General features: G+C 40.5%; 1 protein-coding gene across 2 annotated transcripts in view; it reads left to right on the plus strand.

Moving 5' to 3' along the window:
* KCNQ1 (potassium voltage-gated channel subfamily Q member 1) overlaps window positions 1-13,826 on the plus strand; it is a 293,005-nt gene that overhangs the window by 99,770 nt on the left and 179,409 nt on the right. Inside the window, exons 7-12 of one of the 2 annotated variants that reach the window (XM_035120964.3) lie at window positions 557-667; window positions 1,402-1,497; window positions 1,925-2,053; window positions 4,093-4,234; window positions 7,705-7,770; window positions 9,076-9,196. In XM_035120964.3, the coding sequence (XP_034976855.1) occupies window positions 557-667; window positions 1,402-1,497; window positions 1,925-2,053; window positions 4,093-4,234; window positions 7,705-7,770; window positions 9,076-9,196 (665 nt within the window). The remainder of the gene's footprint in view (window positions 1-556; window positions 668-1,401; window positions 1,498-1,924; window positions 2,054-4,092; window positions 4,235-7,704; window positions 7,771-9,075; window positions 9,197-13,826) is intronic. The other variant, XM_035120972.3, reaches the window with a different exon arrangement.

Genomic DNA, 13,826 nt, shown 5'->3' on the forward strand with positions numbered 1-13,826 from the left:
GATGGGGTATAGATGTAATTATTAATGAATGAATACTTAATAATGAGGGCTAAAAGCATGCCTTTAGAAAACAGAGAGAGTTTATTAAGGCCTCCGGTGTGCCAGGAAGACAGACTCCTAGTTCCTTAGTGTTCTGATGATAACACGGCTTTTCAAACTCTCTGAAAATAAGTACCGGAGGAAACCCAAATACTTAACGAGGTTTAATAGTTTGTATATACATAGGTCAGAGAGGTAATAATGCAGAGCCACCCATGAGGCAAGGTGAAGCAACCACTTTACGCAGAAGGATCCACAGTGGCAGTAGATCTGGTCTCCATAGAAAGCATTGCCTGTAGAAGTCACTCTTGGTCCTTCAAAGACCTGACCTTACCATGCTCTTCTGATTGCATGGGGGAACGAATGGCATGTTCAGAGTAATTAAAAAATGTGTTTGTTACAACGTATGACAATTATCATCACTCGGTTACAGTCTCAAAGCAAATTGGAATATCAATAAAGTTATGTGCGAATAATGTGATAATGTGTTCTAATAATGCTTAATTCTTCCTTTCAGGTGACTGTAACAACCATTGGTTATGGAGACAAAGTGCCTCAGACATGGATAGGGAAAACCATTGCGTCTTGCTTTTCTGTGTTTGCAATTTCATTTTTTGCCTTGCCTGCGGTAGGTGGTTTAGAATATTTCAATTTGTTTTTAATTAAGTTTAAATTCATATGCATACATGTAATATTTTCTCATTGGGAGGATTCTTACATATATGAGTTTGAACACACTTGAGCAACTATTTATCACTGCCAAAGTGATGAATTTCTGTGCTTGGGTGTTTAGATTCTGGCTGGTTAGATTCTGCCCAGTACTGTTGGGGGCTACCATACTTTTTTTACAATAGTTACACACAAGCCCTGGATATTTATGCATCCATGCTTTTATCATAAGCATGTTGCATTGTGAGTTTTGTAGTCTGCTATTGTTGCATAAACAATTAGTATCGGCATATGTAAAATAAAAAGGTAAAGGGTAAAGGGGCCCCTGACCATCAGGTCCAGTCGTGTCCGACTCTGGGGTTGCGGCGCTCATCTCGCTCTATGTAAAATAACCATGTGCAAAAACAACACAAACTTTTAATGTAGGTAACTGCCCACTGTAGTGCCTGTGTACCATACAACCTCTTTAAAAGTGTGACAGAAAGTAAAAGTCCAAAAATATGTGGTTCCAGTATAATGGAAAATATGGAAATACGGAAAATGTGGCAGCTCAAGTAGAACCAGCCAGAAGAAATCTGGGACGATCTCAGATTTCGGGCAAATACCATTCAAGCAGAATTTACTTGAAATTAATTTTAAAATGTATACTAGTATGGCATTTCTCTTCTGAAAACACTTAATTATTTTCTTCAGGGTATTCTTGGTTCTGGATTTGCCTTGAAGGTACAGCAGAAACAACGACAGAAGCACTTCAATCGGCAAATTCCAGCAGCTGCTTCTCTCATTCAGGTAATGGTGATTAGAGCCTACATTTACTGCATATATTTTGATAGATTTTTTAAAAAAGAATCCTATTAGGTTGGACTTTTTCTCTTTTTGGTGTTTGTTTGTTTGTAAGAAGCCTATTTTATTTTTTTGTTATCTTTTGGAATGAGGCCAGCTAAAGTAGATTAAATTGAAGAAAGTCCAGCAAATGTTTGAAACTACCATAATCTGTTTTAACTTTTGACCCATCCTGAATTGAGGATTAGCTTGCCTCATAATTAGCATGAGTTTTCTGAACTAAGATCTCTTCCCCCACTCCCTAATTTTGAATTTTCCACTATCCCTAATTTAGACAAATGTTCATAGATTTAAAAAGGTTGCCGTTTATAAATTAATGTTGGTTTTCTGTTGATTCATAAATGTTTTTTAATTCATCTAACTAATGTTTTAGACTGCCTGGAGGTGCTATGCATCAGAAAACCCAGACTCTTCTACATGGAAAATATATATTAAAAAACCGTCCAGAAATTATCACTTGATGTCTCCTAGTCCCAAGCCAAAGAAAATTGCAATGGTGTCGGTAAGGAACTACATTTCCATTTCCCTTGGGCATTTTGACACATTAATGTTTAAAAATAGATTGAAATGAATGCTTTTCCATAGAATATGCTTTCCCTACACAAAATAGCCTTTCTTGAAAATGTGATATTCAACGTTAGTCATACTCAGGGCAAACTCACTGAAATCAATAGGCTTATTCTGACTATGGCAAAAATTGAATATCAACCAATATTTGCATAACAGGATATTCTTCATATGATACAGGGGGCTCCATCTAGGTGGGCTGGGGGGGGGGCTAAGGCTCCCCAATCCCCCCAAAATTCCACAGCGATCATCAAAGGGACACGCCAGGGCAAAGTGTCTTCTTCCTGGCACGTTCCTTTGACAATTGCCAGGGGGCCTTCCAGGAAAGTGCTGTGTCGGTCTCCACCAGGGACACACCAGTGCAAATCATCTTGGTCCCACTGAGTCCCTTTCACAAAGGCAAGGCAAGTGGGGGTGGCGGGCTAAGTTGGCCTGGCGGGTTGGGGGGGGGCATGTGTGTGACATCATGCATGTGGGTGCAACTCAGCGAGTCTGATATGTTATCACACACAGCCATGTATATAATAATAATAATAATAATAATAATAATAATAATAATAATTTTTTATTTATACCCCGCCCTCCCCAGTCAAAACCGGGCTCAGGGCAGCTCACACCAATAAAATTACAATAAAACATAAAAAGCAATTAATTAAAATACAGTATTAAAATTTAAAATGCAGCCTCATTTTAAGTAGTCCATAAATCCAAGCCATGAGGGAGGAAAACACAGGGGTCAGACTAAGTCCAACCCAAAGGCCAGGCGGAACAGCTCTGTCTTGCAGGCCCTGCGGAAAGATGACAAATCCCGCAGGGTCCTGGTCTCCTGTGAAAGAGTGTTCCACCAAGTTGGGGCCAATACTAAAAAGGCCCTGGCCCTAGTAGAGGCCAATCTAGCCACCTTATGGCTCGGGATCTCCAGAATATTGTTGTTTGTGGACCTTAAGGTCCTCCGCGGGGCATACCAGGAGAGGCGGTCCCGTAGGTACGAGGGTCCCATATAGGTGATTGGACCAGCCTGACTAGCTGGCAGGAAGCTCCAGGAAGATGTGTTGAGTGTTGTGCAGTTTTCTTCCTCTACACCAATCATGTGGGAGAGGAACAGACTTTGTCTCCTGAATTTTGTTTCAGTGACAAACAGGAATGGAGGTAGAATTCTACAGTGGTACCTCTGGTTAAGAACTCAATTCATTCTGGAGGTCCGTTTTTAACCTGAAACTGTTCTTAACCTGAAGCATCACTTTAGCTCATGTTCAACAGTGGAATTTGCTGCCAAAGAGTGTGGTGGAGTCTCCTTCTTTGGAGGTCTTTAAGCCGAGGCTTGACAGCCATATGTCAGGAATGCTTAGATGGTGTTTCCTGCTTGGCAGGGGGTTGGACTGGGTGGCCCTTGTGGTCTCTTTCAATTCTATGATTCATGGGGCCTCCTGCTGCCACCGCGCTGCCAAGGCACAATTTCTGTTCTCATCTTGAAGCAATGTTCTTAACCCGAGGTACTATTTCTGAGTTAGCGGAGTCTGTAACCTGAAGCGTTTGTAACCTGATGCGTTTGTAACCCGAGGTACCACTGTATCCTCTTGAGGACTTCCTTCATAGACTATGGCATTGACTAAGAAGTCAGTGGTTATAATAAAAGGAACGCAAGTGGAGAAATGTAATTATGGAGTGATGGACTCTGGGAGGAATACAACATTAGGAATTCAACATTAGGAGATCGCTTCATCAGTACAAACATTTCTGCTTGCCTGCTAGAGTGATTTCCCCCTCTCCTCCTCCTCCTCACATCCTGTTCATAAAAGTAAAGGTAAAATTGTAATTTTATAAAAAATCGTAATTTTATTTCCCCTCGGTTACTTGTAATATAAATTAATTTCTTGCGTTGCATTAATTACATCTTTAGCTTAGCTCATTGTTCATGCAGTCAGTTTTTGTTTTGTTTTTTAAAAAGAAGATTTTAAAATGTATTCCTCTCAGGTAAAAAAGAAGAAAGTTAAGACAGAAAAAGATAATGGACCTTCTTCTCCTGACAAAATGTTAGCAGTTCCACAAATCACATTTGACCATGTGATGGAAGATCGGAAATCTGAAAACTACTTGGACTCAAATGAAAATTCTGGTAAGAATTTCGGTCAGAATTTGCATAAACATAGCATGGCAAGCCAAAGCCCCTTTGTGCCAGCCTAGGGGTAAGGCCAGACGCTGGGGCTGGCCAGAGATTTCCCTCTGCTGGTCGCCTCCTGTGCTGTGAAGTCTGCATCACTCTGCCAGGGTAGAGCGGAAGTTCCCCAGCCAGATCTCTGCAGCTGGCAGCCAATGGAAAAACCTGAAACCTGATTCTGGAGGCAGGGGAGGGAAAGACTGAGCTGGCCCTTGATCTGCTGGATCTCAAGCCATCCCATTATTGTCATCAGGCCCAATTTGGACCCCATTCCAGGCTGGCGCAGTGATTTGCCTATTTTTCATCTTCCCCCGCCCCACCAGCCAGCATGAGTGGCAGGAACTGCAGGTGTAGTGCTTGAGCCACTGCTTTGACAAGCCTCACTGCTTCCTTGTTGGGGTTTGGATTATACCCTAAAATAAGGAGCTGTCATTTAACTAGACCAAATAGCCTAATGAATACCTGAGCCCTGAAGAAATTTATAGCCAAGAAAGTTTATAAGAGGCTGTTCTGCTTTACTGCCCACAAGTTTCAATGCTGTTGAGACAGATTGTACCTACGTGCGTATGAGTGAGTACCTTTGAAGAGTCTGTTTCAAAATATTTTACTCTTGACTTGTAAATATTTCCTATAGAGAAACCATTTTATCCAGGGATTTTAGAAAGATAATTTCTGGATCTATATACTTAATACCCTAACACCTCCTGCCCATAATCTGGAAGATTAGCACCTTTCTTAACATCTATCTAGCGCTTTGGTTATTTTTATTTATTTATTTTTAAAGAAACCTCTCAACACTTTCCTTAGTTCCTCCCCCCCCCCACCCAGTTTCCAGCATTTATTTGAAATCTGAACTGTGATACTGAGGAAAGGAAACTAAAATGTTTAACTAAACCAAAGCCTTAATCTTTACCTCTGTTTAGACTGATTTATTTATATGTATTATTATAATTAACAGTATGACAGTACATATCCTTCTAGGGTCCAGAGGCTACTTATTCACTGTTAAGTTGCCTTCTGTTCTGCATGGGTCTTCTGGGTAGCCTCCATTTGTAGAAGAATAATCTGATTTTTCTTGTTAGCTTTCTGCAACATCTTTTTTAAAAAATGATTCTGAACAGATGAAAAAATACTTGCACAGATCGTAAGCGTTCAAGGAAAGCACTATATACCTGCTACTCACACATGGGTATTTTTAGAGCTCACATCCCTTTCCTTTGAGAGCTTGTTTGCCAAGTGTTCTTCCAAGTAAATTTCATTTTATTTATTTTAAAGTGCTGTAGAGAGCAAATATTAATGGGGAATACCACATTGGAATGCATATCAGGTAGAAAGTTCACATGCAGTTCTTGGTTTCTCAATAGGTTATGTAGTACAAAAGATGCTGAAGCTTTCTTTCACTGCTTTCTATGCCCAAGTGACATTAACCTTTAACTGTGACTTTCACCATTTGAAGGGCAACATAATCTATAAGCAGGTACTAACTCCCGTTTGGAAACAAAGGTTTCCTTTTCCTTCTGACATCTATTCTCCTTTTTCCTCCTCCTCCCTCTGTTTTCTTCTCTCAAAACTCTTACAAGTGTACAGGACAAAAAGGAATGTTTAAATTTTTTGGTAAGTTAAGGAAATTTGTATTTTCCTACAGCATGCCAGACATTGAAAACTTAACATTGCTTGCAGTGCTTTCCTTATGCTCCCACAGGCCATTGGCTATGCTACATTTCTGCTAACATTCTGCAATTGAAGTGGGACAAATTATTCAATTAGTAATGAAGAAAAGTAGGATTTTTTAAAATAAAAAAATCCTGTTTAATTACATGATATACTCTTAACATTGTCTCCCATAATTGCATTATAGCAAATGAGTTAATCCACTGTCTTTACTTGGTGCCATTTATTTTCTTTCTTCACTTGCTCATTTATAACTGATTAGGATGACATGTGAATCCCATTGTTTTATATTTTTATTTGAAGTCTGCAATAAAAAATATATGCAGTGCAAGCTCATGCATGTTTACTTGACAATAAGTCTAAATGGATTCAATAGGGCTTACTCCTAGGTAAGTGTGCAGAGAATTCCTTCCAGTAGCACCTTAGAGACCAACCAAGTTTGTTATTGGTATGAGCTTTCGTGTGCGTGCACACTTCTTCAGATACCTGTTTGCAGAGAATGGCAGCCTAAGAATCTCAGCTCATTACATTTCTTGAATTCCTAACTGCAACGAATATTTTCCTTATTTTAAAAAAGGTTCAAAACTTTAGTCATATTTTTATAATGGCGGGAGGGGGGGTGGGAGATTTAGGGCATGATTCATCATAGATGTATCACCTTTAAATCTCAAGTTACAATGGGATATAGTTAAGAATGTGGTTAAATTTTCCCACTGAATTCCCAGTAAGACCTAAAAGAACTTAATGTTTACAGGATAATGTCCTTAAGATGTTTACTGGATAATGTATAGGACATCGAGGTTAGCTGAAACTTGAAATTATATTATATTAAAATAACTAAATTAGACATAGAATAATTCACCTATTGATTCTTTTAAAGATGGGCTCTGGTTGTGTTTAAGCAAAGAATACATGGAAGCTCCCCCCCAAAAAAATAAGGAGTAAATTATTTATTTAAATTAAAATCTGTGGGTTACTTTGTTTTACTCAAGTGCATAAAGTATAACTCAGCCATAAAATCAGTGACTAAAGTTATAAGCAGCTGGTAAGTTTTAAAAACCTATTAAATAAGCAACACTTTATTAAGAAGCCTTAAACATTTGCAGATCTTGCCGTGGCTAAAATCTCAAACCTGCTTAGTCCGATGAATCAATCTGAATCTGTGATGAAGTTTGATTTCTAACCTCTTATGAAATCTTACCCATTGTTTATCTGTAGAAAACATCTATTCTGAATGTATCTTCACACATTTCTCTTCCACATTTCTCCCAAAATTTAAGGAGGCTTACAAAGTTTCCCCTTAACATAAGTGTAGTGGGACAAAATGTCTATATACCTTCCATAGTAGAGGTTACTGAAATTACAGGAGGCCTTTTCTATTCTCGTTCTCTAGGATAATACAGTACCCATGTAGGGGGGAAATGAGGGGGGTTGGAATGGAAAAGTGAATAAGGTGAAATAGCCAAGGACATGAGAGAAATATTTAAGAAGTCATAATGATATTACTTACCTAATGTTCAAAAATGCAAGAAGGCTCAACGTGTATTAGAGTAGTTTTAAATTATAAGGAAGAGAAACATATTGGTCATGTGCCTTACTTGCAAGAAATATTTTTAATACCTGTTTTCCTGTTGCTTAAAGATTAACTGATGCAATTTTGGCTTGGATTGCATTACTGCCTCTCTTGACTTTCTTCCTTTCTTTTTCGGTGTTCTGTGCACTGTCTCCCCTACCCCTCCTGTCACCTGTTCACTCAGTCCGACAGCATTCCTGGTCATCCTTTTCTACAGAGCAGCCATCTCCCAGCTCTCCCCCTTCTCCAGGTAAATCTTGCATCTCTTTGCTTCATTTGCTCAACTCTGGGCTTGTAGACACTACATTTCACCCATTCTGTTACCATTTATGGGACAGATTAGGGTTTCCTTTCTGTTCAGAAGATAGAACTATACAGTGGTGCCTCGGGTTACGAACTAAATTTGTTCCGGGGGGTCCGTTCTTAACCTGAGGTACCACTTTAGTTAATGGGGCCTCCTGCTGCCGCCGTCCCACCAGCGCACGATTTCTGTTCTCATCCTGGAGCAAAGTTCTTAACTCGAGGTACGATACTACTTCCGGGTTATTGGAGTTTGTAACATGAGCTGTTTGTAACCCGAGGTGTTTGTAACCCGTGGTACCACTGTACTGAAGATACAAAGCTGAAACAAAACCAGTTGGAGATTGTAATTTACTTCTAGTCTTAAACAAATAAATACTGGGACTACCACTAGGTATTTATACTGAGTTGGATCCAGACTTGTTCTTTTGCAAATGGATATGTTGCTTCCATTTTCAGATGAATGAAAAGGAAGGAGGTGATTTTTGCTTATTCTTCCTTGTCCTTGCAGCTCCTCTTGCCACCTTCCACACTGTTCTGGAGGGTCCCCAAACCCTGCAGAATAGCTTTTCACCTCCAGTGGTGCTTTGCATGAGCAGAATTCTGTTCATGAGTACTCTAGATTCATAGTACCAGTATTTTAAAGGGGCCAAAGAGTCCTGGAATACATGCTCCCTGCCTTGTAGGTGTTTTCCACCTGGCCTGGGATGCTGGGGCCCTGACTGACTCCAGCTACAAAAAGTGAGGCTGCTGACCAGACTCGTAGGCTGGGTTTGTAGGGGATTTTGTTGAGGTGAGGGTTGTTGCTACCGTTAGTTATTTGTATCTTTATTTTAGGTCTTGTGATTTATGTAGAAATGGTTCAGTTTGGTTGTGCATTAAAAAATAAATAAATTATGGTTTGACTACTTCTGTTATATTATGATTATATGTTCTTTTTATGCTGTAAGCCACTTTGAGCATGGTTTGAACTGCGGAAAGGCAGCATACAAATAAAATTATGTGTGTATGTAGAAAGTACATACCCAGTCCAGAAATAAAACAAAATTTTAAAAACCATCAAAAGGAGCACAATAATTAGATAAGAATATCAGTCATGAGAAAGCCACCAAGAATAAGTGGGTTTTCAAACTAGTGTGGTAACTTTATGGAGGTTAACTGGATGTTCCAGAATCATGGACCAACCAAAGAAAAAGTATTCTGCCTTTTGCCTACTAGCAAGCTTAATCTTTACCTGCCTGTTTCTTTTTCACAGTGAAAAGAAACTCTCCATTTTTAGATACAAACACAGGACCATTCATTAGGACTAACAGCTTTGCTGATGAACTCGACCTGGAAGGTGAAACTTTGCTGACCCCAATAACTCACATCTCACAGTAAGTCACAGATTTCTGAATTATGATCTCATTTGCTCCAGACAAGTTCAGCCAGAACATGCTATAAGCTAAAATATAATCCTAGATCAACCTTATAGTCATTTATGTAAAATCATTCTGTGTAGAAATTAATGTATGCTGTCTCCGATATCCATTAAAAAGTTATCCATTCTGCTCATGGAACAAATTTGACTTTTATGCCACATTGCACCTGGTGGATAGTGTTCACTTTAAGCAAAACATACTGCATTGGTTATTGAGTTATGAGATATGCTTTTTACTTTTAGCTAATGCTGCGGATTGCTATACGAAAAGTTCTTAGATGGCACTGGTTTTTGTGTTTAGAGATGTGTCATGTTGCGCCTGAACTGCTAATGCCCTGTTTGGACATTTCTCTTAAGCTCTGAACAGTGTGAAATTATTCCTGTTAAAATAGCAGTGATGGGGTATGGAGAATAACAGCACCATTGCAGTACAGTCATACCTCGGGCTGCGATTGCTGCGGGTTGTGCGTTTTCGGGTTACGGACACGCTGAACCCGGAAGTACCGGAATGGGTTACTTCCAGGTTTCAGCACATGCGCAGAAGCACTATATTGCGCTTTGCGCATGCACAGAAGCGCCAAATCGTGTCGCGTGTGTGCGCAGATGCGGTGCTGCGGGTTGCGAACGTGCCTCCCGCACGGATCACGTTCGCAACCCGAGGTCCCATTGTAGTACTCAGATTGAATCCACCTGTTGTCCAGAGAGGTGCCAGGACATGTTGTGGATTATGAGGGTCTGCATAAACAGACTTGGCTCAGGTGTGATCAAATGAAGATCATTCCTAGCTTCCTATTAAACTCTTTGTGCAATATTTACGTATTGCATCTTATTCTTCCTATGTATCCTTGTCAATGTCACCAAACTCTATGTGTTTTGACTATACTGTACGCAATTATGGCTTTAGGCACGATCCCTGGAACGTAACCCCAGCAGGCTTACTGTATAAACTATCCATGTATCAATCTAGATAGTACACAAACACAGAAATGCAGGCATATATCATAGCTGCCAAGTTATCCCTTTTTTTAAGGGAAATTCCCTTATGCTGAATAGGCTTCCTCGTGAGAAAAGGGAAAACTTGGCAGCTATGGCATATATAGTTCTACTATAATAAAAACAAAAGTGGTTTCTGGTTACAAATAACTTTGTAAAGAAAATTGCAACTTGACATAATTAACAATGAGGATTTATTTCTCAAGGGAATCCATAAACAAATGCTTTTTTATGCTCTTATAACTGTGACTTGACGTGTTTCTTCCTCCCAGTTTTTCTTTTAAGTAGTCTGTTTTGCTGGAACGCTGTAAACTAGTAGCTCTTAAAATTTAAAAGGCTGCATTGGTATAATCCTTCATGCAAGCATTCCAAAGGGCTCCATAGTACATTTCAAAAATATCTAGCCAATCCATGTAAACCAATTAGCATGTAAAAGTCAGATCAAATGCAGCTTCAGTTCAGACTGTAAAAGTGATCCATGCTCTATAAGAGACATATCAGCATGAAGAATATTTTATAGCCCAGCTGCATAACACTGTAACTCCTGGTTAGAGAATGAAGGGCTTTGGAACCAGAAAGAATAATGTGCTGTTGAATCTTGGACTGTAGTGCTGCATATAAATTAATATGCCCCAGGGGCCATGAAAATGAGCGTGTATGAAAGAAACTGATTCCATAACCACAAAGGCGTGAGTAAGAGCCGCTGTGTGAATTGCAGGCATGTGATTGGCAAAAAGGATCTGCAAACAGATTTCACCTGAGAGCATAAAATTACTTCCCTTTGACAGGCAATATAAATCACCTGGCAAAAATATTGGTTACCTACTGTACTGTCAGGAAACTTTCTTGGTAAGAGTCAGATTAAAGAATGTGTTTAAAATCTCTGTTTCCACTTACTTGGGAAGGATGGAGAAACTCTTGCAACTAGTACTTGTCTGTTTCATCACAAGTACGTCAGGAATATCCCAGGGGTCCAGGAGCAGTAAGCCAGCAGCAGCCTTGTGAAAATCGCACTTAGTTAAGGGTGTCTCTGGGGTCTCTCTAACTCAATCATGGCCACGTTTATGAAGCATACATGCCTGTCCGCATTAAGGAAAGTGAGAAGGGGGTAGATTCATGATTGGATCCAATGCACTGCCGCAACATGAGTAGGGGCCATAACCTGACTCGGTGCCATAATGTGTGCTGCTGACCCCAATCTCAGCAGCAGCATAGTAGCTTTTGTTCACACCTGCATTTGCCTTCGAACTCCAGCCAGATGCAGCAGTTCTTCTTTGATGCATGGTTATGTCTTGGAGCAATATAATACTATGCTGCTTTAGCATGAATTGCATGAATTGGTGAGCAAGAGCAGAACTGGTTTTGCTTCAGGGCAGTATCACAGATGTGTTTCTAAGCACAACACACTTGGGATCATGAACACACTCTGAGGTCGCTTCCAGATGACCTGTTTATTGAGCATTAATTCAGATTTGTTTCTGGGGAGATCTGATTATGCCTGCTGTTTTCAGAGCATTCGTTTGATTTGGTTGCGGGGAGGCTAGATGGCACTGCGTCAAGCAAATGTTACCCTACCCTTTCCAGTCACTTTCTTTCCCCCCGTGTTTTGTTGTGCACCAGCCCCAAATCAAATTGGATTGTGCAACCTGAATTTCCTGGTGTGCAATTGGATGCCACCCCAAAATAGCAACAGTCTGGGAGGACCCTTTATGGCCTGACCTATACAGAGGACTCCTGTTCATCATATAATATTTGGGGCATCCTCAAAGGGGAGTCTTTCTCTGAACTCCCATTGCCTGATTTAGCAAGATCAAGGTGAGGAGGAGTGCCAAGATACAGTACCCTTTGTGGTGATGTAAACTGAGCCTCAGTCGGAGTATCAGTCACTTCCACTGCAGTTGGAGCCTCTGACAGATGGGAGATTTATGAAAGGGCTTGCAAAGATTTGTTCCCTTTCTGTAAAATTCCCAAGAGCCATACAATTGCCAAATAGGTTTATTTATTTAAATTGTGGGGAAAGGGAGGTGGCAGGTTCATCCTCCCTATCTGACAGCCCTCAAGCTTTGTCAGAGTGCCAATAGTGGAGAAATAAGAATAGAGCTAGAGCTTTAGGAAGTATAAGGGACAGGGGGTGGTATCTTCCCCACACCCAATAGACCAACAATATCTGGTCTCCCAATTCCAACGCTCTTAACAATTAAGCCATTTATGCCAGTTTATTTGATTTACTGCAGGAACTTACATTTCTTCTCCATGAAAAGCACTATTACTGCTTGTGAGGATCACATTGTGCTAAGTGATTTTCACATTCCCAGATCCAGGTCAGCAAGGGGGGCAGATGACCTCCCCCTGGTCGAAGGCAGGCAGCAACCTTTAGGGAGGTATGGGTCCCATCCCACAGTTCTGCTCCTGCCTTCATTGAGTGCAGCCAGTCACCATTAGCTCTCACTGATCTCCTTAGGTTTATAAATTATTTTTTTAACAGCTTAGTTAGGCGGTTTTTCTTTCCTCATTCCATAGATATATGGAAATGCTCTGCATTTTCCTCTTTTTAGCCTTGGCACTTTTGTCTTTCCTCCCTTTCCCTCTCAGCAAAGGGACGGGAGAAGCAGCCCAGTTTCTTCCATTCTCAGAGTGGGAATGCTGGAGAAGCCTGGCAGGGCTGCTGCACTACAACACTCTTTTCATTTTGGCACGAACGCCATCGCCCGGCTCAGATTAAATCTTACAAAGCTTCTTTTTAGCATGAACACCATTTTCTGAAGAATTGTGTGAATTGACTAAGGAGACAAATGAGATTTAAAAGATATTCCCTGTTCATATTGTATGTCAAACGGGTGGATTGCATTTCCCATCCCCCTGGCCCCTGCTGCCAATATACCTTTACCATACACATACACCTTAGCCAAGGCAGTATTTGGCCAGAGGATCCTGCAGAAGTTCCTCCTGCCTTAGCTCCTACAGCCTTAACCTGCCCTAGGGAGGTTAGCTATTGTACATCTCATCCCTGCTGACCTGGAACTGGGAATGGGAATGGGGAGAAGCACAGTTGTACTCACCTGAAATGCAGTTTTTCCATTCCCAGTGAAAAGTCAGCAGGCCCCACCCTAGGTAGTGAGCTGCAGGAATGTTTCTTCTTCATCATCATCATCATCACCACCACCACCACCATCATTTCCTTACACAGTTGAGGTTAGTTGCAGTGTTTTTGTTACAGAAGACCCCTGCCAAGAAGGATAATGATCCAGTCATTTTAGAGAATATATACACCAATGTACATACGCCAACTAGTTGCAAAATCTCATAGCCAAAAAGATGTTGGGTTTGTGACACTTTGAGTTTTGTATATACAATGGCTGTGCCTTTGTTTATTCCTGGTAATTTGATTATTCACCTTTGTGATTCGGAGGCAGCTTCTTAGTTTAATGATACATTATGTCCAGAGCAAACATTTGTAATCTCTGTGGTGTGGAGGAATCCTTATTTGCGCTGACAAGATGGCTCATATTGTAAATGATTCCTACTTTTATCTTCCTCCCTCATTTCCAAAGGCCCTTGTAAAGTCTGAGCAAATACAGCTTATTCACTTTCAA

Source organism: Zootoca vivipara, chromosome 1 (assembly GCF_965207765.1).
Source record: "Zootoca vivipara chromosome 1, rZooViv2.hap1.1, whole genome shotgun sequence".
In the NCBI taxonomy this organism is placed as follows: domain Eukaryota; kingdom Metazoa; phylum Chordata; class Lepidosauria; order Squamata; family Lacertidae; genus Zootoca; species Zootoca vivipara.